This window comes from Nicotiana sylvestris, chromosome 3 (genome assembly GCF_000393655.2).
Source record: "Nicotiana sylvestris chromosome 3, ASM39365v2, whole genome shotgun sequence".
Lineage (NCBI taxonomy): Eukaryota > Viridiplantae > Streptophyta > Magnoliopsida > Solanales > Solanaceae > Nicotiana > Nicotiana sylvestris.
The window spans coordinates 116,409,412-116,435,776 of record NC_091059.1 but is presented as its reverse complement, the minus strand read 5'-3'; the positions used below and the strand labels follow the sequence as shown (position 1 = coordinate 116,435,776).

General features: G+C 39.2%; 1 protein-coding gene across 1 annotated transcript; it reads left to right on the top strand.

Annotated features, from left to right (window-relative positions):
• Positions 1-24,986: 24,986 nt before the first annotated feature.
• Positions 24,987-26,159, top strand: LOC104220228 (F-box protein SKIP23-like). Its single transcript, XM_009771057.1, has one exon. The coding sequence runs from the start codon at positions 24,987-24,989 to the stop codon at positions 26,157-26,159; it is 1,173 nt and encodes a 390-aa protein (XP_009769359.1).
• Positions 26,160-26,365: the final 206 nt, after the last annotated feature.

Genomic DNA, 26,365 nt, shown 5'->3' with positions numbered 1-26,365 from the left:
TGTCCGCTCAAGGGTACCAGTCTAAAACCCCATAAAAACCTTACTCTATTTAAATTGTGCATGCATCATGGTCAAACCAAGTTGGATCAGTTATATTGTCCACGTAATGATCCTTTAAGATAGCCTTGTCCAAAAGTCTACTGGGTTTCCCTAAACCCAACGGATATCATCACGTTCTGTGCATTTATTTGGAGAACTAAATGTCGATTTGCTAATTATAAATGTATAAATAGTCGAGTCTGGTGGGGGTAGGGTCTAACCCTTTTGTTTTGCAGAAAATGAGCCAAGAGGTCCCCAGTTTCGGTATGGTTAGCACGCCCCCGCTCTTGCTAGACTGGTTGAGGAGTCTTTCATCGAATGACCAAATCAATGAGTGGAAAGAGAGGTCCGCCAAAGCTAGCAAAAAGTTGGAATATATGGAATACAGTCTGCTGGAATTGGAAGGAAAAGAGTCACCGACTGCCAGAACACTGAGGGAAACAAAGGAGAACACCTAGCAAAGGCATTTTTACTAGTTAACCTACGCGAACTGGAGGATTTGATCAAAGAGAGCATTCAAACTGTGGAAGGTCCTTCTGAGGCCAAATAGATTAGGTTTACTCACTTTCCAAATGTAATAAGGCCAAGTGCCAGTAGTGACTTATTATTATCTAAGTATCATTTTGGGATCCGTCTATTTTTATATTATGAAATGAAGCATTTATTGGCATTCGAAGTTCTCCAAATCTATTTGTCGCTAGGCCTACCTCGGGCACAAAGAGGTTCCCAAATTAGGACACGCTTTACATTCCCGCACTATGTGTTTAAATATTGCAAAACCTTTTATAATCCTCACTGACTTGATTACCTTTTGTTTTATTTTTATTTTTATTATTCCCCTCCCTAAAGGTTAGTTCGTGTACTCTGGCATCATCATATTATTTCACAAGATCCAGGGGCCCTCCACCCACTCCTCCTCTTAGTTCCATTAAAGTCAAGAATAAAGGCAAGTATAAAATGGAAGATTTAAACAACATTAGGAAGAAGAACACAGTTGAACGGGTAGAGGCCACTGATTGCCAAGGTATTCGGGTTCCTAACGAGAATGTGTCACAGCTTGAACAGAAACTGTTGAAATTCCAGGAAGAGCTCGATCAGGTTTGGAATCTGGGAAACCTGTCATTTTCCCTCAACACCCCAGATATCAACTTCCCCAATGCTCAAAACCCTACACCTCCTCAAAATATCCCAAAACAACAGAATCATCCCACGCCTCACCATTGCGCTGCTCCACCAAAGAACCCATGTAACACCTGCCATACCCCAAACAACACTACATTACTCATCCTAGAACCTCAGAACTCCACAAACGACCATTTCCACACTCATACACCAGGCCACCATAACAATCTTATCTACATGGAAACCGTGGCACACCCCACCCAACCTATCTCATGAATACCGGAGTCTGATGAAAAGGATATGCTTATCAGGAACTTGGCCGAGGAACTTAAGAAACTGACCAACTAGATTCAAGGCGTTGAGGAAAGCAAAGAAATCGAGGGGCTGAACTATGAGAACCTTTGCATACAGCCGATGTCGAACTGCCTGAGGGGTACAAACCTCCTAAATTTGAAATGTTTGATGGTATGGGTGATCCAAGGGTCCATCTGAGGACATATTGCGACAAGATGGTTGGAGTAGGGAAGGATGAAAGGATCCGCATAAAGCTGTTCATGAGGAGTTTGAAAGGAGATGTATTGTCTTGGTACATCAGCCAAGATCCCAAGAAGTGGTCAAGCTGAGTTGGCATGGCATCTGACTTTATGGACAGATTCAGGTTTAATACAGAGAACGCACCAGACGTGTTCTATATCCAGAATTTGAAGAAGAAGCCCACGGAGACGTTTCGTGTCTGAAGCTACTAAGGTCAGACCCGCCTTACAAAAGGAGCAAATGAACAAGTTCTTTGTCCGGGCTCAGAATCCGTAGTACTATGAACGACTGATGATGATTGAGAACCACAAGTTCTCCGACATTATCAAATTAGGTGAAAGAATTGAAGAAGGTATTAAAAGTGGTATGGTTACAAATTTCAAAGCCTTGTAAGCTACGAATAAGGCTTTACAGTCCGGTGGTGTGTCCAAGAAAAGGGACGTAGGGGTCGTGATGGTTACACAAAGGACCAAGTCTCCCCTTAAATACCAAGCTTACCCAACACCTTCACTTACATAGTAGCCAAGCCCAAATTACCAAGCACCCTCATACCATGCTCTGCCACTAACTTATCAGTCATCTCCACCTACTACATATCAACCTACTTCACCTAGACTCCCAACACGCTTATGTCTACCAAACTTATAATGCTCAACCATACTACTATCAATCACCCCATGCATGCCAAAATTTCCCTAGACCCCGACCTAATTTTGATCGCAGACCTCCAAAATAATATACAGTCATCGCTGAACCCATCGACCAGCCGTATGAGAGGCTCAAAGCTGTTGGTTATGTCACCCCCATCCCTGTTGCAACCCCTGAGAATCCTTCTCAGTAGGTTAACCCAAACAAGTCTTGTGCATACCACTCCAGCATGAAAGGGCACACCATCGATGAATGCTGCTCCTTGAAATACAAGATACAGTATTTGATTGATAACAAGATCATTGTGGCAAAGGAATCTGCTCCAAACGTCTGCAACAACCCTCTGCCAGACCATAAGGGTGGAGGTATCCACATGATTGAAGTAGAAGATGACTGGAATCCCGAGAGATCAATCGGGTTGATCGCAGAAGGTGATGGCCCAAATAAACCAACAATTACTCTCAATCCAATCATAGTCCAGATCCAACCGTCTGAGGATGCTACAGTGAATATGTATATACCTCTTGAATTTGAAGCAGCTCCATCCGCAAAGACACCAGTACCAATTGAGGTTGAATTCCTGTCTCCGGAAAATGCACCTGCACCATTTGAAGTTGCAGTCTTGCCACCCAAGGCACCTATTCCATTCGAAGTAAGGATAGCGGCACTGGTCCTAGTGGCGATGTCTACCATGCCACCATTCTATACAAATGTTGTACCCTAGGACAATACAGCCGAGCCGAGAAGGAAGGGCAAGGTCAGGATTGAAGAAGTTGTCACAGCACAGGGTATGACAAGAACTAGTAGAGTTTATACCCCTGAACATCTGGCTGAATCAAGCAAGTAGGCCTCCAACCGGCCGCCCCTCATTGAGACAGGTCTGAACGACCTTTGGAGAAAAATACAGGCCAAGAAATATTCGGTCATCAACCAGTTAAACAGGACGCCATCACAAATATCCATTCTCTCTTTGCTACAAAATTCTGAGACGCACAAGGATGCTTTGTTAAAGGTGCTAAATGAAGCGTACGTACCAAGTAAAATCACTACCGGGGAGGTGGCTAATATGGTAGGACAAGTGCTGGAAAGCCATAAGATCACCTTTTATGAGAACGAGCTACCACCTAAAGGGCTGGGGTATAACAAAAAACTACAAATCACCGTGCAATGCGAAGATTATTTCATCACCAGAATCCTGATCGATGGAGGTTCCAGTCTTAACATTTGTCCGCTTGTAACACTCAAGAAGTTGGGTAAAGGGCTGCATGAGATAAAGGATGGAGTAATCAATGTGAAAGCCTTTGATGGTTCTCATAGGTCCACTATTGGTGAGATTATTCTATTCTTGCAGGTAGGACCAACCTTGTTCGAGGTCGATTTCTAGGTAATAATGTACCAGCGTCTTACAACTTGCTGCTGGGACGGCTGATGATCGGCTATAATTACGTATTTTAGTCGCTTATTCCACTCAAATTTACTGCACTTTAGTTGAGTTTGCGTTTTAATCGTTAGTGTTTTGCACTAATTGTATGTTTTATGCCTTGTAGGAGTGATTCCGAGCTATATGGATGTTATGGAATGAATTCAAGTGATTTGAAGCTTTGAAGTTTGAGTAAAAGCTCAAGGAATTAAGCCGGTATCGTATTCGGGGATCAATGAATGATAGAGCAACAAAACGAAGAATCGAGTAGGCATATTGCGTATAGTCTAGTAAAATGCACATAACTTTTCTCTCAAAAATCCATTTAGGCTTTACAATATATGGTTGGAAAGCTAACCCAAAGGGCTACAACTTTCATGTTTTATATTTCTCCAAATTTCAAATGGAACAGGGGAAACATGCGGTCAAAACCACGATTGCGGACCTGACACGGACATAAACAGTAGCCTTGCAATGTACCACACCCGTACCGCGGTTGACCGCGGCCGCGGCTGTCCAAACATGAAAAACTGTCCTTTTTCGCGTAGGAAAAGGTATAATTATTTGGGCCCGACCCTACTTGGTATATATACATGGAAAACGGTATTTTAAAGTTTTGGACACACTTTTGACATAATTTAGACCTAAGGAGGCGGGAGGAGACCAATTTTTGACACAAATTTGACCTAAGGAGGCAGAGACACAATAGGAGCAAGGCGGAGAACTCTTCTACAAGTTTTTCCTTCCTCTTCCTATTTTTCATTGTGGTTATGACTTTTAGTATTGTAGTTTTACATACTATTATGAATAGCTAATGTGTTATCTAGGGTTTTGATAGAACCTTTTGTAGGATAAATTCTTATTATGTTTTTATATAATTGAGTCGTTGATATCTCTACTTGTTCAACTACGTGTTTGTTGTTGTTGATTGAATGGCCATCAATTGACTGTGCCTATTTAGTGTGTAGTGCTCGAGAAAGAGTACATATTTAGGTAGTTGTTGAACAATGTCACTCCTAACGTATGTGAAAAATCAATACAGCGGGTTTAAAGGTAGGTTTAGAAATAACAAAGCCTTGACGTGGTCATAATAAGCGGTTAGATAAAGCCAACTAGCATAGTATGAGAGAATATGTCTAGTAAATTGTTGTAGTTGCTCAAGAGAGAATTCCGACATCTAAAGTGATCACGATCAGTAGAGAATACATGGGAAAAAATGTAGGGAACATAGCTAGAAGGATTTCGATAATTGGGGAAATCATAACTCTAGACCTTCTTAATTTAGTCTCCAACCCTTTGTCTCGTTAGTTGATAATTTTACCATTTTCTAGTATTTGCTAGTTAATTAGTTAAAAATATAAATCTCAATCTTTATAATTTAGAAAATTGTTCAAACTTATCTTTTTAGTGATATTAAACACATATAGCTAAGTCTTAGTTCTCTATGAGATTCGACTCCGAACTTTTAGACCGAATTATATTTGCAGCGACCGCTTATCCTTTTTAGGACTAGAGTTGAGCGTGATCAAATTTTGGCGCCGCTACCGGGGAACTAACGGTATAGTTGTAGTTGTATATATTGCTAGGGTTCAAGTTTGAACGTTTATTTTGTTTTGTATTTTTTTTATAATTGTTGATTTGAGAAACATGACATCTTGGAATTATGGAAATTTAGGTGTAGATAATTCTACTATTGATCTCCATACATATTATGAAGGAAACCACCCGTGGCAAAATTTTCAAAACATTCCTAAGAGCGAGTTATATGCACCAACTCAATCTTATTTGTGGAATGTGTGTGATGGTAAAAATGGTCACTTTTATGGTAGTGCTTATATTTCTTATCTTCTCCCAACTCCTTACTATGATGGTTCTACCTTTTCTTGTGAAGTTAACAGGAATAAAGAACCTGGGGATACAGACCTAAACGAGATCAATGATATGTTAAAGTGCCTTCTGAAACAAAATAATGAAAAACAATTGCAGATAGAAAGGCAAGAGGCAACTATTCGTAAGTTGGAGGCTTAATTGAGTCAAGTGGTTGGAGCTTTTAATGCTCAACAAGCCAATAATGAGGATAGTAGCCAAGAAGAGCATGAATTTGAGGTGTTAACTGGGGAGGTCAGAGTAGAACATCAACAACCTAGCCAACTATAATTTGACGATGTCAATGTTGAAGAAGTGAGACTAGAGTCAGCTAAAGACATTAAGTATACAAATGTTGTTGACTCTAGTATCATTGATGTTGAGGATGCTGAAAGTCCTGAAGTTCATGCATGTGAGCGCATTGGTCCTCACTCTAAACATTTTTCTACATTGTGCTTGGATGACGATATGGAAATAGAGTCATCCGGGTCGATTGAGAAGCCAAGGAATGAGGAACAAGGTGCCTACATTCTGGGATTTTTCTTGCCAGAAAGACAGGACTACATACCTCATCTAAAAGCCAAGAAGTGTAGAATAGTACAATGGTTGCTTAGGCCAATTAGATTTGTTCCTCCACCCCTGGAGCATAGCCGAAAACTTGATGCCAAATTGGGAGTTCAATTCATAAGCTTGAGTTGGAGGCAAAAAGTGATTCGCGTCGTGCCACAACGTTAAATCAAGCACTTGTTGGGAGGCAACCCAGCTTTATTGCTTTCTTTTATTTATTTTTTATTTTTTTTAACTGTATTATTTTTGTAGTGTCAATTTTTTATGTTCTAGGAGCATGGAAAGCAAAGGTATTGGAAGGATGCAACAGCAAACCAAATGGTTGGAACTAAGTGTGAGGTACCCGCACGAAGGACCAAGCTTGGGAGAAGTCTGAGTATCCCATGAGCTGTTAGTGCTTCGGCCTTTGGCCTATTAGGGAGTCTCTTTTATCTTTTTATTAGTTATGGTGTGCATTGAGGACAATGCATAATTTTAAGTGTGGGGTGAGGAGATTGTCTGGGTGACTTTCTATGTTATTTTAGTTGTGTTAGTTTAGTTGAATATTTTTTTTACAAAATTAGAAAATATTGAACTTTTCCCGACGATGGATCTATTAGACAATTTTCTTGAGGGATTTAAGTCTAAAAAGAAAAAACAAAAAGAGTTTCTTTTGTTAGGTAGTGTAGCAATTCCCCCTTGGTTTTTCTTTATACCGCGGTTCTTTTCCAAGGGTTTTATTTGAACCGGGTGTAGTTAGTTTTTTTTAGGAATAGGAGTCATTGTGTTGTGTTTTGAAATGAAGCAATATCTCTTGACTTTGTTATGCCTTGATAATAGTGAGTACTTTGGTTATGACGCTTAGGCTCAGTTTTTAACTCTTATAGAAGTACCTTAAATTTTATGATCTTAACTTTGCTTAACTGCTTTGACTAGAGTGTCTATGAATTCAATCCTGAGTGAGTTATATGCCATGTGTGTGTAAGGTTTTGCGTTATTTTGTGCATTGCATTTGATGCCTAGAACTTGCCATGTGTATTTGCAAAGCGAAATAGTAGTTTTGTTCATTCTTGGAAGTGATATAGGCGTTTCTTTGTTGAGCCAGATATGTATATTTTACCCACCTAATTGTATGTATCGTAGTTAACCCCTTTGAGCCTGTAATCTTATTCTTTGGCTACCACATTACAAGCCTTACCCATTTGTTTGAATTAACCATCTATTTGAACCATTGTAACCTCTCATGAGCACTTGAATTGTTTATGAACTTTGTAAAGGTTAAAGTGTGGGGTGGTTGGTTTGGCTTTTGAGTGGAACTAATTAAATAAGGAGAAAGGTGCACTGTTTTGAAAAAAATAAAAGCCACTTGAATTGGAAAAAAAAAAGAAAAAAATAGTTGTATTGTTGTGAAAAAAAATAATTCCTTGATAAGTAGTGGCTCTTGATGTAAGTGTGCTTAAAGAAGAATGGTGTAATATACATTGATGTGAAGGTGGAGTTTGGTTTGACATAAGTATGGGGTTTGAATGATGAAGTATATGTATTAAAGTGCTTAAGGAGGTGTAGTCACTCTTATATCCAAATATATCCTACCCGTCCCGCAACCTACATTACAACCAAATAAAGTCTTACTTGATCCTAGACTGAATGAGATCGATTAGTAGAGTAGTACACTACGGGCAAGCTTATGGTGCAACTTTTATGGCATATGAATGTTATTTTTGAGAGTGAGTGAATTCTTTCTATCTTGAGTTTCTAAGTGTTCTTAAATTTTATTATGTGGAACTACTCTCTTTTGTTGTGTGAGGGCACTTGATTCATGAAGAAAAGGTAATGTCAGTGACCTCTATGCTAGAGTAAGTGAGTGAGTTGTGAATAATGCATGGTACTTGTGAGTCAAATCTTGAGGTGAAGATGTTACGCTTTTGTGCTTAGTCTATTTTAAATACTCTTGGTATGATGAGTTAGGGGAATTGTTTAAAAAGGTCGTGTCTATAAAAAAGTATAGTTTGATTGCTCGAATACAAGCAATGGTTTAAGTGTGGGGTGTTGATGATAGGCTATAATTATGTATTTTAGTCGCTTATTACACTCAAATTTACTGCACTTTAGTTGAGTTTGCATTTTAATCATTAGTGTTTTGCACTAATTGTGTGTTTTATGCCTTGTAGGAGTGATTTCGAGCTATATAGATGTTATGGAATGAATTCAAGTGATTTGGAGCTTTGAAGTCTGAGTAAAAGCTCAAGGAATTAAGTCAGGATCGTATTCGGGGATCAACGAATGATAGAGCAACAAAACGAAGAATCGAGTAGGCATATTGTGTACTGTCTAGTCAAATGCACATAACTTTACTCTCAGAACTCCATTTGCGATTTACAATATATTGTTGGAAAATAACTCAAAGAGCTACAACTTTCATGTTTTACATATTTCCAAATTCCAAATGGAACAGGGTGAAAAACGCGGTTGCAACCGCGACTGTGGACCTGATGCGGACAGAAATAGTAGCCTTGCAATGTACCGCGCCCGTACCGCGGTTGACCACGGCCGCGGCTGTCCAAACATGAAAAACTATCCTTTTTTGCGTAGGAGAAGGTATAATTGTTTGGGCCCGACCCTACTTGTTATATATACATGGAAAACGGTATTTTAAGGTTTTGGATAAACCTTAACGTCACTCCTAACGTAATTGAAAAACGTATATGAGAAATCAATACAGCGGGTTTAAAGGTAGGTTTAGAAATAACAAAACCTTGACGTGGTCATAATAAGCAGTTAGATAAAGCCAACTAGCATAGTACGAGAGAATATGTCTAGTAAATTGTTATAGTTGCTCGAGAGAGAATTCCTACATCTAAAGTGCTCACGATCAGTAGAGAATACATGGGCAAAATTGTAGGGAACATAGCTAGAAGGATTCCGACAATTGGGAAAATCTAACTCTAGACCTTCTTAATTTAGTCTTCAACCCTTTATCTCGTTAGTTGATAATTTTACCATTTTCTAGTATTTGCTAGTTAATTAGTTAAAAATATAAATCTCAATCTTTATAATTTAGAAATTGTTCAAACTTATCTTTTTAGTGATATTAAACATATATAGCTAAGTCTTAGTTCTTCGTGGGATTCGACTCCGGACTTTTAGACCTGATTATATTTGCAGCGACCGCTTATCCTTTTTAGGACTAGAGTTGGGCGTGATCAACGGCCATGGATTCATGCTGCCGGAGCCATAGCACCAACACTGCATCAAGCAGTAAAGTTTGAATGGAATCACCAGGAAGTGATCATTCACGGAGACGGTAGCAACCCTATATACAGTTGCCAGACCTTTCCAAATTTTAGGACTAGAGTTGGGCGTGATCAACGGCCATGGATTCATGCTGCCGGAGCCGTAGCATCAACGCTGCATCAGGCAGTAAAGTTTGAATGGAATCACCAGGAAGTGATCATTCACGGAGACGGTAGCAACCCAACAACGTTTATGTTTTACATATTTCCAAATTCCAAACGGAGCAGGGTGAAAAATGCGGTCTCAACCACGACTGTGGACCTGACACGGACAAAAACAATAGCCTTGCAATGTACCGCGTCCGTACCGCGGTTGACCGCGGCCACGACTGTCCAGACGTGAAAAAACATCCTTTTTCGCGTAGGAGAAGGTATAATTTTTTGGGCCCGACCCTACTTGGTATGTATACATGGAAAACGGTATTTTAAGGTTTTGGACACACTTTTTGACATAATTTAAACCTAAGGAGGCGGGAGGAGACCAATTGTTGACACAGATTCGATCTAAGGAGGCAGAGACACAATAGGCGCAAGGCGGAGAATTCTTCTACGAGTTTTTCCTTCCTCTTCCTATTTTTTCATCGTGGTTATGACTTTTAGTATTGTAGTTTTACATACTATTATGAATAGCTAATGTGTTATATAGGGTTTTGATAGAACCTTTTGTTGGATAAATTCTTGTTATGTTTTTATAAAATTGAGCCGTTGATATCTCTACTTGTTTAACTACATGTTTGTTGTTGTTGATTGAATGGCCATCAATTGACTGTGCCTATTTAGTGTGTAGTGCTCGAGAAAGAGTACATATTTAGGTAGTTGTTGAACAACGTCACTCCTAACATATGTGAGAAATTAATACAGCGGGTTTAAAGGTAGGTTTAGAAATAACAAAGCCTTGACGTGGTCATAATGAACGGTTAGATAAAGCCAACTAGCATAGTTCGAGAGAATATATCTAGTAAATTGTTGTTGTTGCTCGAGAGAGAATTCTGACATCTAAAGTGCTCACGATCAGTAGAGAATACATGGGCAAAATTGTAGGGAACATAGCTAGAAGGATTCCGACAATTGGGGAAACCATAACTCGAGACCTTCTTAATTTAGTCTCCAACCCTTTGTCTCGTTAGTTGATAATTTTACCACTTTCTAGTATTTGCTAGTTAATTAGTTAAAAATATAAATCTCAATCTTTATAATTTAGAAAATTATTCAAACTTGTCTTTCTAGTGATATTAAACAGATATAGCTAAGTCTTAGTTCTCTGTGGGATTCGACTCCGGACTTTTAGACCGGATTATATTTGCAGCGACCGCTTATCCTTTTTAGGACTAGAGTTGGGCGTGATCAACGGCCATGGATTCATGCTGCCGGAGCCGTAGCATCAATGCTGCATCAGGCAGTAAAGTTTGAATGGAATCACCAGGAAGTGATCATTCACAGAGACGGTAGTAACCCTATATACAGTTGCCAGACCTTTCCGGCAATCGAGGGAAGAAGGAAGCTGGGTGGAGAAACTTACCACCACATTGAGCGGGTCAATGCTATCGATAAAAACAAATGGTGGGATAGCAAAATCGATGGTATACTAAGTTGGAATGGGTACGAGCCTGGCAAAGGGCTCGGCAAAGACCTCCAGGGAATCTCTAAACCCATAAAACTCAAGAAACATGGCACTACCTTCGGTTTGGGATATGAATACACCTGGGAAGAATTCAATAGCTAGTCGCCAATATCGCGCGGTCCTTACTACCCACTAGAGCAGCCAATACCACATCTGGAGCAGACCTTCCAATAGGCCGACATTATTTATGGGTCAGATGAAGAAGAAACACTTGCAGCAGTGAAGCACTTGTTTCTAGAGGATAGTGATATGGATTGTTGCGTTATTCTCGAGGAGGAGGGGGAGGAAGGCCCTTCCATACAGGCTGTGAGAAGAGGGGCACATCTCAAGAATTGGACCATCAGAACAACCAAAGCCTGACGAGCCTCGGGGTAGCAAGGCTAAAACAAGCATTATTCACTATTTATTTACCAAATGATTTTCTTTTCGCATTTTTTTCAATTCCCGCAATAAGATCTTCGATGTTCAAAGCAGTATTCAATTTATCAAAAACATTTTTTGATTTTCTTATGAATTAATATTTATTTCTATCATTTTCTCTTTTCTTTACTAATACAACATTACTATTACTTATCTTGATGAACCAATGACTGTGACATGCAATGAGACAACGCAACAAACAGACATGGATTCAGAAGAAGATGACATACCTGATGAGATTGTCAAAGAAGTTGAGAACTTTGAGAACAGACCTAAGTCCAACCTGGACGAGACCGAGATTGTCAACCTAGGAGATGTAGAAAACATCAAGGAAACGCGAATCAACATTAACCTATCACCATCGGAGAAGAAAGAATATATAGAATTTCTAAAGGAGTATGAGGACATATTCGCCTGGTCGTATGATGACATGACTGGTCTGAGTACGTCTATTGTGGCTCACAAACTGCCAACCGATCCAATATGTCCACCGATAAAGCAAAAGCTTAGAAAGTTCAAGCCTAATATGAGTTTAAAAATCAAGGAAGAAGTCACCAAGCAGATCAACGCTAAGGTTCTTAGGGTAGTAGAATACCTTACATGGTTAACCAACATTGTGCCGGTGCTAAAGAAGGATGGGAAGGTCAGAGTCTGTATCGACTACTGGGATCTCAATCGGGCCAGTCCGAAAGACGACTTCCCTTTGCCAAATATACACATCCTAATTGACAATTGCGCTAAGCATGAACTATAGTCATTCGTAAATTACTTTGCTGGTTATCATCAGATCTGGATGGATGAGGAAGATGCTGAGAAAACGGCTTTGATTACACCATAGGGAGTGTACTGTTACAAGATGATGGCATTCGGCCTGAAGAATGCAGGGTCCACCTACATGAGGGCCATGACTACCATTTTCCATGATATGATACACAAGGAGATAGAGGTATATGTGGATGATGTTATTATCAAATCCAAGAAGGCCACTGACCACATAGAAGATTTGAGGAAGTTCTTTAATAGACTGTGGAGATATAACCTGAAACTGAACCCCGCAAAGTGCGCATTTGGGGTTCTTGCTGGGAAATTGCTTGGGTTTATTATGAGCCGCCGAGGAATAGAACTGGATCCATCGAAAGTCAAAGCCATTCAAGAACTACCACTACCAAGGAACAAGAAGGATGTGATGAGCTTCTTGGGAAGGCTTAACTACATCAGCGGATTCATAGCACAGTCTACAGTTATCTGTGAGCCAATCTTTAAGATGTTAAAGAAGGACACCGCCACCAAATGGACCGATGACTGCCAAAAGGCCTTCGACAAAATCAAGGAGTACCTATCAACACCACCAATCTTAGTCCCCGCCCGAGCCAGGTAGACCCTTATTACTCTACCTTGCAGTGTTAGATGGAGCTTTCGGCTGCGTTCTGGGACAGCACGATGAAACAGGGCGGAAGGAGCAAGCCATTTATTATCTCAGTAAGAAGTTCACCCCGTACGAGGCCCGGTATTCTCTATTGGAACGTACCTGTTGTGCTTTGACTTGGGTAGCTCAGAAGTTGAGACATTACTTCTGCACCTATACTACATGTCTCATATCGAGAATGGATCCCTTGAAGTACATCTTTCAGAAGCCAATGCCCACCGGCAAGTTAACCAAGTGGCAAATCCTGTTGAGTGAGTTCGACATTGTTTACGTAACTCAGAAAGCGGTCAAGGGACAGGCACTGGCAGACCACCTTGCTGAAAACCCCGTGGATGGAAGATATGAACCCCTAAAAACGTATTATCTTGATGAAGAGGTATCATTCATAGGAGAAGACATTGCGGAATCCTATGACGGTTGGAGAATGTTCTTCAATGGAGCAACAAACTTCAAAGGAGTTGGCATAGGAGCAGTCCTAATATCAAAAACCGGCCAGCATTATTCGATGTCTGCCAAACTCAGGTTCCCCTGCACCAACAATATGGCTGAGTATGAAGCCCGCATCTTAGGACTCAAAATGGCCATTGACATAAACGTTCAAGAGCTGCTAGTGATTGGAGATTCAGACTTGCTTATACATCAGGTACGAGGAGAATGGAAGACCAAGAACTCCAAGATACTCCCGTATCTGCATCATGTACAGGAATTGAGAAAGAGGTTCACGAAGATGGAATTCCAGCATGTTCCTAGAATCCAGAATGAGTTTGCCGATGCATTGGCTACCCTATCATCTATGATACAACATCTCGACAAGATTTTCATTGATCCCATTCTGGTGAAATCCATAATCAGCCAGCTTACTGTGCCCATGTTGAAGAGGAAGCAGACAGAAAGCCTTGGTTTCATGATATCAAGGAATATTTGGCAAAGGGAGAGTACCCGGAGCTTGCGAATCCTACTCAGAAACGCACACTTCGGAGATTGTCCAACAACTTCTTTCACAACGGAGGAATCCTATATAGGAGGACTCCCGATTTAGGATTATTAAGATGTGTCGACGCAAAGGAAGCATCCAAGCTACTAGAGAAAATTCATACTGGGACCTGTGGTCCCCATATGAATAGTTTTGTCTTAGCAAAGAAGATACTCCGGGCCGGTTACTTTTGGATGACTATGAAAACAGACTGCATCCATTATGTCCGGAAATGCCACCGCTGTCAAATACATGCAGACATGATAAAGGTACCTCCAAGCAAGCTCAACACAACAAGCTCACCGTGGTCGTTCGTCGCCTGGGGAATGGACGTTATTGGACCAATAGAGCCCGTCGCTTCCAATGGACACATGTTTATCCTAGTAGCCATAGACTATTTCACTAAATGGGTTGAAGCAGCATCTTACAAAAGCAGTGACTAAGAAAGTCGACTTTGTCCGCGACCGCATTGTTTGTCGATTCGGAATTCTAGAGTCAGTCATTACTGATAATGGCTCCAACCTTAACAACGACTTGATGAAAGCTATGTGCGAAACTTTCAAGATCAAACACAAGAATTCCACAGCCTACAAGCCTTAAATGAATGGAGCTGTAGAAGCTACCAACAAGAATATCAAGAAGATATTGAGGAAAATGATAAAGAATCACAGATAGTGGCACGAGAAGTTATCATTTTCTCTTCTGAGGTATCGTACCATAGTCCGCATATCAATCGGGGCAACCCCCTATATGCTGGTTTACGGTACAAAGGCTGTCATTCCTGCTGAGGTGGAAATTTCTTCCCTAAGGATCATACAAGAAGCTGAGCTCGACGACACAGAGTAGGTAACAAGTCATTATGAGCAACTAGCCCTTATAGACGGAAAGAGAATGAATGCAGTCTGCCATGGTAAACTCTATCATAACAGAATGTCCAGAGCCTTCAACAAAAGAGTCAAGCCAAGACAATTCGCACCAGGACAGCTGGTGTTAAAAAACATTTTCTCGCATCAAGATGAAGCCAAAGGGAAGTTCTCTCCCAACTGGCAGGGTCCATACATGGTTCATCGGGTTTTGACAGGAGGAGCCCTCATACTTGCAGAAATGGACGGAGAAGTCCGGCCAAAGCCGATCAATTCAGATGCGGTCAAACGTTACTATGTGTAATCTTTATGCTTTCCTTATATGATGTAAATTGAACTACGCGTGACCTGACTCCCATTTAAGAGGGGATACGTAGGCAGCCTTATGGGTTTGGTCACAATTCAATAAAAATTTTATTTCCCCCGCAATTGGAAATTGGGGCAGAATTTTGAGGAGTAATTTCAGCCAATCGTGGCACGAGCAGCAGTCAGAAACGTCGACCCATCAAACTGGGGTAGAATTTTGAGGAGGACCCTCAAAATTTCGTAGCAGGAGAGGTTGCAATGTCTTGAACTACGTCACAGTCGTCGGTTTATCTAGAAGTTATTTTTTTAATTTATGTCATACTTTTACAAAATCATGCATGTTATTATTGAAACTGCTTTGTTTAGCAATGCTACCCCAATAAGACAGACGATATTACCAGATCAAAGCCACACGAGTCAAGCAAAGCCAGCGGGGATACAAACTAACCTTCCCCCTTACAAAACTCACGATTTTTCTTTGGATGCAAGCACTAGGATTGCGAAATCGTTAAACATATTGTACGCCCATGGGACAAACATTGTTCAAGAATACAACTCTCAGAACCGTTGTACTTGCCAACATTTGCTATCAGCACACACCAGTGATGTTCCGTATCTCACAATGCTCCTAGTAATCACAACACCATAATCTGCTATCAGCTAAGAAAACTCTACTATCAGTTGTTATCTTATTTCTTGCATAAGGCTACCATTCTACCTTCCGAGACTAAACGTTGTCTCCATCTGCATTCGCATTGCATAAGGATACTATTCTGCCTTCCAATCTGCATAAGGCTACCATTCTGCCTTCGGAGACTAAATGTTGTCTCCATCTGTATTCGCATTGCATAAGGCTACTAATCTGCTTTCCAATCTGTACAAGGCTACCATTCTACCTTCTGAGACTAAACATTGTCTCCATCTATATTTGTATTTCATAAGGCTACTTATATGCCTTCCAATTTGCATAAGGCTACCATTCTGCCTTCTGAGACTAAACGTTGTCTCCATCTACATTTGCATTGCATAAGGCTACTAATTTGTCTTCCAATCTGCATAAGGCTACCATTCTGCCTTTCAAGACTAAACGTTGTCTCCATCTGCATTTGCATTGCATAAGGCTACTATTCTGCCTTCCAATTTGCATAAGGCTACTATTTTGCCTTCTAAGACTAAACGTTGTCTCCATCTGCATTCGCATTGCATAAGGATACTATTCTGCCATCCAATCTGCATAAGGCTACCATTCTGCCTTCTGAGGTTAAGCTCTACCTCCATCTGCATCTGCATTGCATAAGGCTACTATTCTGCCTTCCAATCTACATAAGGCTACTATTCTGCCTTCCGAGACTAAGCTCTGCCTCCAATTTTCTTCAAAACTAAGCGCTATCCCAAACACTATTTATCTCGCTTCTCTTACGGGCTAAGCTCTGCCCTTCAGTTCGCAAGACTGAGCTCTGTCTTGTCCACATCATACTACTGCATCCTTTATGGGCTGAAATATCGCCAACTCATCTAAAGGCGTCATCGTTCTGAGGCACCATCTTCATAGCCCGAGAACACCATATCATAGCCTGGGGATCTCTTTCAATCCTTTGCATATCATTATTCAAAGGCATCATTGTTCGGAGGCACCATCCTCATAGCCCGAGAACATCATCTCATGGCCTGCGAATCCTGCATCAAACAACCCATAGCCCAGGACATCATGGTCTGAGGACGCCATTCCTAACCGTCCAAAGATAACATTCATGGTCCGACGGGAATTTGCATCATGTTTAAATTTATGCACAATATACGCTTGTATTGCTTCTATTTGCAGGTACGATGGCGAGCAATGTCTATCCTAGCAGGAGCGATCCCACTCTAGTTCCATCAAGCAATATCAAACCTAACCATTCTCGTAAGTCATTCACTCACCCAGCCCTAGATGTTGCATCCGTTCTTGAAATGGCTTCTTCGGTATACTCCGCCGATGGATCCTGAACTATATACGGCCCGATTCCTGTAAAACCAGGGATATATAGGCAACTCAAAAACTAGGGTGCGACCTAAATCTCTTCAAACCATTTCGCTCGGTCAAAATTGGCCATCATATCTTTACCCGACAACTCTTTCATCCTTCCCAAATAAAGAAGGGCAGTTGTTGATACCCAATTTTTTCTCAAATTATTTTAAATTTTCATATAGGCCATCAAAATTAGGTTTTCATAACAATTGGTATTTTTCAATAATTTTCCTCATATTTTACTAATTCACTTTTTATTTATCCAGTATTTTTATCTCTAATAATTAATTATAAATTGCATTACAGATAATTTCAAAAGCATTCTTTGATTTAATATATCTTTTTTGTCCTATTAAGACCAAATTTATTTCACAAATTAGCCAAATTGGCACTATCTGGTTATAATTGCAATGACTTTGCAATTATGGCTTAATTATATATTTTGTGCTATGTTTTTACTCAATAATTAGTCATTTATATTTTTAATACTAATTAATCATTTTAATTTAGTTTATTAAGCATCAATTTCATTTTTTATAACTATTAGCCATTTTTATAAATTATTTATCTATTTTTATGGGGTATTTAACAACTAGCCATTTTTAAATTTCAATTCTAGCCTAATTAACCCAGACCGCTAACCCAATAAACTAGCCCAATTACCCAACCCAAACTTAAAATCTTACTCGGCCCAACCCTCGTTCGATCTGAGTCATTGATTAATTCAAATCAACGGCCCAGATTAATACTTACCATATTAACCCCTAAACGACTACCCCCCCCCCCCCCTCATTTTTCCCCCATCTCACTTCTCACCCGTCTCGCGGAATCCTCTCAACTCTCTCAAGAACCTTCATCTCCTGAGTTATGTCTCTCCCCTCTCCGACTATCTCCTCGTTGGAAACCATAAAGTTTCCACCTCTCATCGACCTTATGGATCTGTCGTTCACACCTGTGTCACCGGTGGAGGCTCTCAAGTGACCCTGAGACGGTCCACTCCCATCACCGGTCTCATGCCATGTTTTTCATCCACCTATGGCCGTTCGAGTAAGATCTCTACATTTTCCGGCCAAAGGGCGGTGATATTTTAAGCTCTCTTCTCCTCCTTTGGGTTTTCTCTGGAAACCCTAGCTTTAAATCCTCCGATCTTTTTAGATCTGTGATGGATCTTTGTGTCTTTTAAGGTTCTCACCTATTTTCCTCAAAAGATTTCTCTGATTTCAAACGATTTCCTCATTTTCCAGACTAGGGTTTCAAAACCCTTTTGCAAAAATGATTTCTTTCTGATTTTTAGCAATAACTTTGTGATTTTTAGCATGTTTAAACATCACCTGAGTTTTTTTTTCCTTTTCCTCGATTCATTTTTGTTAAGAAACTCTAATACTTCTGGGTTAGATTTGATGTTTGAGTCTGTTTACGATGTGTTTACATGTCTCTCATGAACATTCTAGGTTTCATGTATGTTCTATATGCTCTTGTGCTTCCTGCTCTAATTTGTTCTTAGGGTTTCTCTGATTTTGTTCAACACATGTTATTTATCGTTTAATTGGTTCGACTATTTATTTTATTGATTGTTCACATAATAATTTATATTGATTTTTGTGTAATCTCCTTAGACCTGCGATATCTTCCCTGAATCTATGATTTTGTGTATTTTCCTTGTAATTCTGTACTGATTTTTCGAATTGCTTCCTTACTTTTGTGATACTTTCCTTAGTTAGCGCCGATTCCCTGTGATTTTTAATCTCATTTGTGATTCTTTGAACTAACTTTCAGAATTAAAGTTGTACTCTACCTTATTTATGTGCACAAATATACTGTTAGTTATTTAACGTATACTTTTCTTACTTGAAAATATTTTGTACTTAGTCCTTATTACATGCTACATGATTTTACTTCTCCTATTATGGTAAAATCAGTCTTATAAGTAATTCTTTTCCTTATTTGATACAACTTGTACCCGTTTGAACTATGAGTCCCTAATTGAAGGGAGTCCGGGTCTTTAATTGATTCTGATTTGTATTATTTCTATAATTGTGTTAAGTCAGTAGTTATTACCTTATTTTCCTGCATGTTCTCAAACTATAAATACTCTATCCTCTCTTTAGCATAACAGATGAACAATTCCACTATTCTGAACTCTCTCTTACACACATATATACTCCCTTGCTTCTCTTGTTGTTTACTTGATACTTAGTCGGCTGCAAGCCAAAACTAAGTGATTACATTGCTCTATTGCTCTATTGTTGTACTGCTCTACTTCTCTACACACTACTGCTTTACTTCCCTTCATTGTACTGCTCTTCACTCCTCTTTCTGCACTTATTCTCTCATTTTTGTTGGTATATTTTCAGTTTAACTTACAACATCCAAAACAATATGTCTCTATTTGTATTTCACTTCCTTTTGTTTCTCTTATTCTTCTACTTGTGGTTCTGTTGTCTCCCTTGAAATTAGCATGCCTATTTTGCCATATGATTACCCCTTCCCTGTAACTCAGCATGTCTACTGCTTTCTTATATTTTCTACTACTATTCTGCCCTACCCCCTAACCCCCCCGAATACATTATAAGCATGTGTTTGTGACACCTAGTTACTATGTGATCCTGAATCCTTCCCCCTAAACCTAATGTGTAATTCTATTTAGCACCCCTTATTCTAATACTGTTAAGCTCCTGGCATGAACACTTTGTGATAGACTATTGTTGTGACTATTTAAGTTCTGTAGTACTTCTTTGGTGTTAACCTGTGTGCAAATATGCTTTCATATATGAACTACTTGTTCCCAATTCCTCCTTTCCCTGTTCGTGTTTGAACTATGTATGTTGATTTGGTTTTGAGTTGCTGATTGTCTTGTTTCTTTTCTTCTTCAAACTGGTTTTCACTAAGGCAAACTCTTCTATTGCTTTCCAAAACTTATTTCAAACTAATCATTATCAAAACTGATTCCAACTCAACTCTTTTAAACCTATGTCAAGCACTCTCACATATACTCTTAGGAGTCTAGGTTCTGCCCCCTTAATGTGTGACTGCTTAGGGACCCTTATGAGCTCCCTCTGAACTCTGACATATTAAAGCTGGCTCTTCCACACTGCACTTACTCAATTTGGTTATGAATCTGGGTGTGACCACTGCCCGGGATCCCTTGAGATCCTTAGGGAACTCTGACACACCGGGATCATGTGAAAGGCTATGAACCAATGGCATTTGAGGCATTCTAGAGATTCTGGGTCTATAGGTTCCCTATAGTATAAATTCTTCTTTTATTATTTCAATTATGTAATTATTGCAAACGATTTGTAATAATTATTGCAAAAGCTCTCTAGGGATGGATAGTGAAAAAGGATGGGGTAAATATGTATGCTATAGTTGTTAAGGGTAGAAAACATATTATTAGGTTTATATTCCTAATTGCGCAATAGAAACCATGCTTAGGATTCATACATGCATTAGAAATCATACTCTTAGGTCCCATGTTTATTGTTTCAGCATGTGCATCCTTATAAAATCATGTGTTAAAATCCGCTAATAACTAGCACTTTACCATTATATTATGCGCTGCCATGTACACTTAGAGATCATGCCTTAGGATAAAAACAACGCTAATAAACATGTCATTTCCATATCTTCTGCATATTCTAAAAGTATGTAACACTTATGCATTTAGAAAAAAAAATCCTGCTCAGGTCCTGCATATACATCACTTTGCATTTTTTGTGCATTAGATATCATGCCTTTAGAATTGCATTCACATCCGCTTAGGCATCTTTAGTTTAATTATTGATAAAGAAAATAGATTAACCCAGCTGGTAATAATTTCGGAATTCTGAACATTTAGAACAACATGTTTAGTAATACAATTCAAACAGTCTTCTCTAAGTAACCCTGATAACTGGAACACTGTTTTACAGCTAGGCAAGCCTTAGGTGCTAAATTTGTCAAAATTGGAAACATGTTTCTTTATGTATGCTGCTTAATTATCAACTGGTTTAAAATCAGTAGACAAAACTTATTAGGACCCCTTTTCTGAATTATAGATCAAATCTGCCTATGTTATGTTTTTAAAATCACTTAGATACCATGCTTTAGGATTCTGAGTTCAAATATGGACCTTATCTGTGTATGAGTCGTGCTGTCTATGTGCATTACTTGTAAAGGTATATCTGAGCCTTCTATCTGTTTTCTATGTTCCCCCCTAAATGCAGTCCTATGTGTTCTTATTTGTCGCCTAATATTTTATCTTTAAACCCGAGGGTCTGCCTAGAACCTCACTCATATGATAGAAATCCTAAACTCTTCCAGGATTATAGGAAAGGATGGGTAACAACATACAATAGGGGTGAAGACCAACCCTCGCTTTAATTACCTTCACGGGGTGGGAAAGGATAAATATGGATATGATGATCGGTGCGTTAATACCACGTGTAGCCCCTCTTTGAGGAGTGTCATACCAGGTATTGCATTGATGTGATCCATATTATAAACAAACTTAGGACACCCCCTTTTACATTCCCAAATATGCTTAGATTGTAATTCTTTTCAAAATCTTGCTTTTCATTAATTGTTTTTCAAACACTTGTGTATTTAAACTTAAATCCCCTATTATTTGAGACATACTTGTTTATTTGCTAATTGCACAAATTCACAAAAACTGTTTGGTCGGGAACCACACTAGTGGATCCTGAGGGGTGCCTAACACCTTCCCCTTGGGATAATTTCAACCCCCTACCCTGTCTCTGGTTACCAAACGCAGTTATAAATGACACCTATATAAATGAACCTTATAGGTGTCCTAACGCACCTTAAATCGTTAGGTGGCGAGTCTTCAAAATGCAAACCCCTTTTTCAAAAGGAAAGAGTTGTCCCAACCAAATTGTCATAAACCTGATTTCGCGAGAAAAAGGGGGCGCGACACCTACTTCAGGCTCCCTATAGATTAATTTCTTTATATGTAATTTCTATTCAATTCATTGGCCTATAATGATTATTTGTAAACAAACAATGGAACGATTAGTGAAAAAGGGAGGGTAGTTATGTATATTGGGTAAATTGGGTTGGGTAAATTGGGTAGATACCATGCCTATAGGGTCCATGTGGATTCAAATGTATTTGTTATGTTTGCTTTACTCCCACACAATTAGATATCATGCCTATAGGGTCCATGTGGATTCAAATGTATTTGTTATGTTTGCTTTACTCCCACACAACTAGAAACCGTGCATATAGGATCTAAAATGGCTTTAATAATAGAGATCATGCCTATAGGGTTAAAATCAGCTCTATAGAAATCATGCATATATGGGTCTCACGTTGGTTAAATGAATGTTGTTTGTTTTACCTTGCTTAATTAGAAATCATGCCTATAAGACTTAAAACAGTTCAGTTAGAAAAGTCAGTTCAATTCATATTTGTTTATTTTGAATCGGTTTAATTAATCAATATGTCCGCTTTTTAAATAAGTTTTCAAAAATATTACCTTAAATTAATACTGCTAGAAAGCATGCCCATAGGATCTCAAGTTGTTCGTTTAAAATGACTTACTGTTTTCTGCATTCCTAATCAATATAGATATCATGTTCATAGGACATTACTATTATACGCCTACGCAAGCCTCTAGGGCGATTAAACATCCCGCAACTATAAAAACTGCACTTTGCTATTTGAGACTGCTCATATTCAACAGGTATAAAACCAGTAGGCAAGCTGAATAGGTCTTTAGACACTTTGATTCTAATTCAGTACTGTATAATCTTTGCTCACCTAGATATCATGTTCTAGGATTTTCTCTTAAATACTTTAAACTGTTGCTTGAGACGTGCACTTACTAGTTATGTTTGTGGAGTTAAATGTGAGCATTTAACTGTTCCTTCTTTAAATGTAGTCCTAATTGTTTTGATTGACACCTAGACTTTTATCCTTTAAAAACCTTAGGATGGTCTAGAACTACCTAAATTAGAGGTCCTAAATACCTCCAGAGTCACGAGGAAGGGACGGGTAGTGCACGCATAGGGTATCTTTCAAGGTTGCTAGAACGCTTTAGGCTATAACCAAGGGAAAGGAATTGGGTAGTAAGGAATATGATGACTATGCGCTAATGTCACGTGTAGCCCCTCGTTGAGGAGTGTTTACCGGGCATTGCGTGGATATGATCCTATAGGCTAACCAACCTAGGACCCCTCTCTCCCAACTCCCGTTGTTTAAACAAATCTACTTTTCTTTATATATGTGCAACTTGTTCAAACCTTTTCCCTTGCTTGAATCATACATATGCTTAGAATGTCAAAACATGCCTTTTACTTTCAACTACATATTAAAAACTGTTTATTTGTTAGAATGACTAATTCACATAGTTTAAGTTCGACCGGAACCCACCATTGTGGACTGCAAGGGGTGTCTAACACCTTCCCTCAAGATTATTTCGAGCCCTTACCCTAAATTTTTGGTAATGCAAATTAGTCCATGAGTTAATTGCTTAAGGTGCCCTAACGCACCATAATCCGTTAGGTAGCGACTCTTCAAATACTCAATTCCCAAAAGGAAACGAGTTATTCCCCCATGAATGTCGAAACCGAACTTCCCGTCAAAAAGGGAAAAAAGGGGCGTGACAGGGAGGCTATGGAAGAAACTTGGTTTCTTATGGATTCACGATCAGTAACAAAGGAAAACTGTTGAGAAACAATTTCTACAACTGTGGGTTCATGCACAATTTCAGTTGAATCTCTATTTCTTGAAGAAGATCTAGGGGTTATAGGAGCCCTAGCTCTAGAGAAAGATGGATTAGTAGCATTACTTTGAGAAAAAGAACCACGGTTAAATATAGAACCAAGACTACAAAGCCTATCACCCTTTTTACTTCTAGTGGGAGCATTGGAGACATTTTGACATGATTTTTCTAATACTAAATTGTATTTCTTCAACCACCACCGCACCATTATCTCACACCATCTTCGGCAGCAATTTCACCATTTTCGGGGCCAAAGTAAGCTGAAAGGCACCTGTGAATATCTGGGAAAATTTAATTGCTTTTCTTTTGTAATTCATCTATCATTTTAGTTATTGATTTATATATGATGTTCAGTGAAGAAACAATTTTTTTTTTTTTTTTGAGGAGGGTTTGATGGTGGAGTTATTGAAGAAGATGGTGATGGCGTTAGTGTTTGAAGAAAAGAACTGATCGTGAAGGAGTAAGTTTAGGGGTTTTCTGGTGAGAGAAAATGTTAGCGCAGACGAACGGGTCAAAAGAAAGGATGGGCAACCGGGTATAATAATTGGGGGTGGGTTTTTGTTCTCCGCGTGCCAGGTGTCTCTCCCTTAAAAATAAGGGTATAATTGATCAATACTATAACGGTGGAGGTAAGAATGGAAGAATAGTCAAACGGACAGTAGTTTTAAACAATTTTGGATAGTAGAGGAATATATTTTACTCTTTTTTGTAAAAACAATTACTAAAAATAAACAAAATTCTTGGGTAAGATGAGTGTTTTACGCTTACAAAAAGGATTGAACGTGGTAGAGAAGAAGTTAACGATATGGGATATGCGATGAGAGAGGACTGAAAAAGCGGCTAATATTGATTTTTTTTTTTGGGCGAGTATCAATTAGAAACTCTAGTTCTTGTTAAGGATATGGAGTATTAAGATACCAAACTCCTAAATTTGGGGAAGAACTTTGAATATTATTATATAAGTTACCAAACTCCTAAATTTGAGGAACGACTTTGAATATTACAATTTAATCCAACATAGTTGAAGATTAATTTAGTTATATATAAAAGAATATTTTTGTACATCAACTATTTATGATAATGTAAATAGATATGGATTATTTTGGAAAACAATGGCAAATTGGATTCTGCATGTACAGCGCAGGTAGGCGTGTGCATCCTTAACTTTGATACGCTAATGGCGCAACTTCAACAAGATCTGCTGGTTGATTGGTCCGAGCTTCACCATGATCTGCTTGTCTTGATAGCTAGACGTTTAAATTTGATTGAAGACTATCTAAGTTTTGGCAGTGTCTGCAAATCCTGGCACGTTGTCGTTGTGGCTACAAAATGCAGTTTTAATAGTGATCTGCCTAGAGTTCCATGGCTGATGTTAGCCGAAGAAGAGGAGGATTGTCGAAAATTCTTCAGCCTCTATAACAGCATGATTTTGAAGAAGAGGATTCCGAAAGCCACTGGAAAACGGTGTATGGAGTCTATGGGATGGCTTATCACAGTGGGAGAAGATGACCGTGAAATTAGTCTGCTACATCCTTTCTCTGGTGTTGAGATCGAATTGCCGCATCAAATAGATTATCATGACTACCCCTGGATGAGGACCTCCATACGCAAGGCAGTTTTGTCAGCTAGCCCTTCTCATACATCTGACTACCTTCTCATGGTTATTGATGTGAAGTTCCTTAGATTTTGGAGATCGGGAGATTTGAGATGGACCAATATTAACTGGGAAGAAGGGGCTCACTTTCCATATTCTGATATTGTGTATTTTAAGGGCCACTTTTATGCACTCGATTTTACAGGCCGCATCGTAGTTTGTGATGTTACTGGCCCTGAACCGAATAAGCGTCATGTTGTAGCGCAGCTACCATTCTATCTTGGACAAATTAGAGGTCAGACATACATCCTAGAATCACTAGGATCATTATTTGTAGTTGTGCGAAATGGTTGTCAACTAAGACTACCCAAAGATGATTTTGATAGGATACCACTGACTTTCATCCATCAAGTTGAGAATGAGGAATACCTAACCTATGGGACACTAGAGTTTATAGTTTACCGGGTCGATTTAGCTGCTGGCCAAGGGACCCAAACCAGGGAGTTGGGGGACAGAGCTTTTTTCCTGGGTGCTAGTGCTTCTCTTTCGGTCCAAGCTTCTCAATTTCCAGTAATCAAGCCCAATCATATTTATTTTACTGACGATTTCTTAGAATCATACATCTTCTATGAAGAAGGAGGCGGCCTCGACATGGGGGTGTTCAACTTAGCAGATGGCAGTATCCAGCCTCATTATGAGGGTTTTTCCCTTAGTCGTTTTTGTCCTCCAATTTGGGTCACACCAACTCTGTCTTGATCTTTATTTACTCTATTTGTCGTGCTATATGTTGCTTTTATTGTTTGGCTGATTAAGTTATTTTTTTTGTTATGCTATATGTTACTATTGTTTTGCAATAAAAGTCTGACTCTTTCTTTTTAACAAATACGACCTGACATTTACTCACAGAATTGATTGAAGTATATTTATACTCCCGTTAGTTGTTATACTTCCTTTTTCCAAGT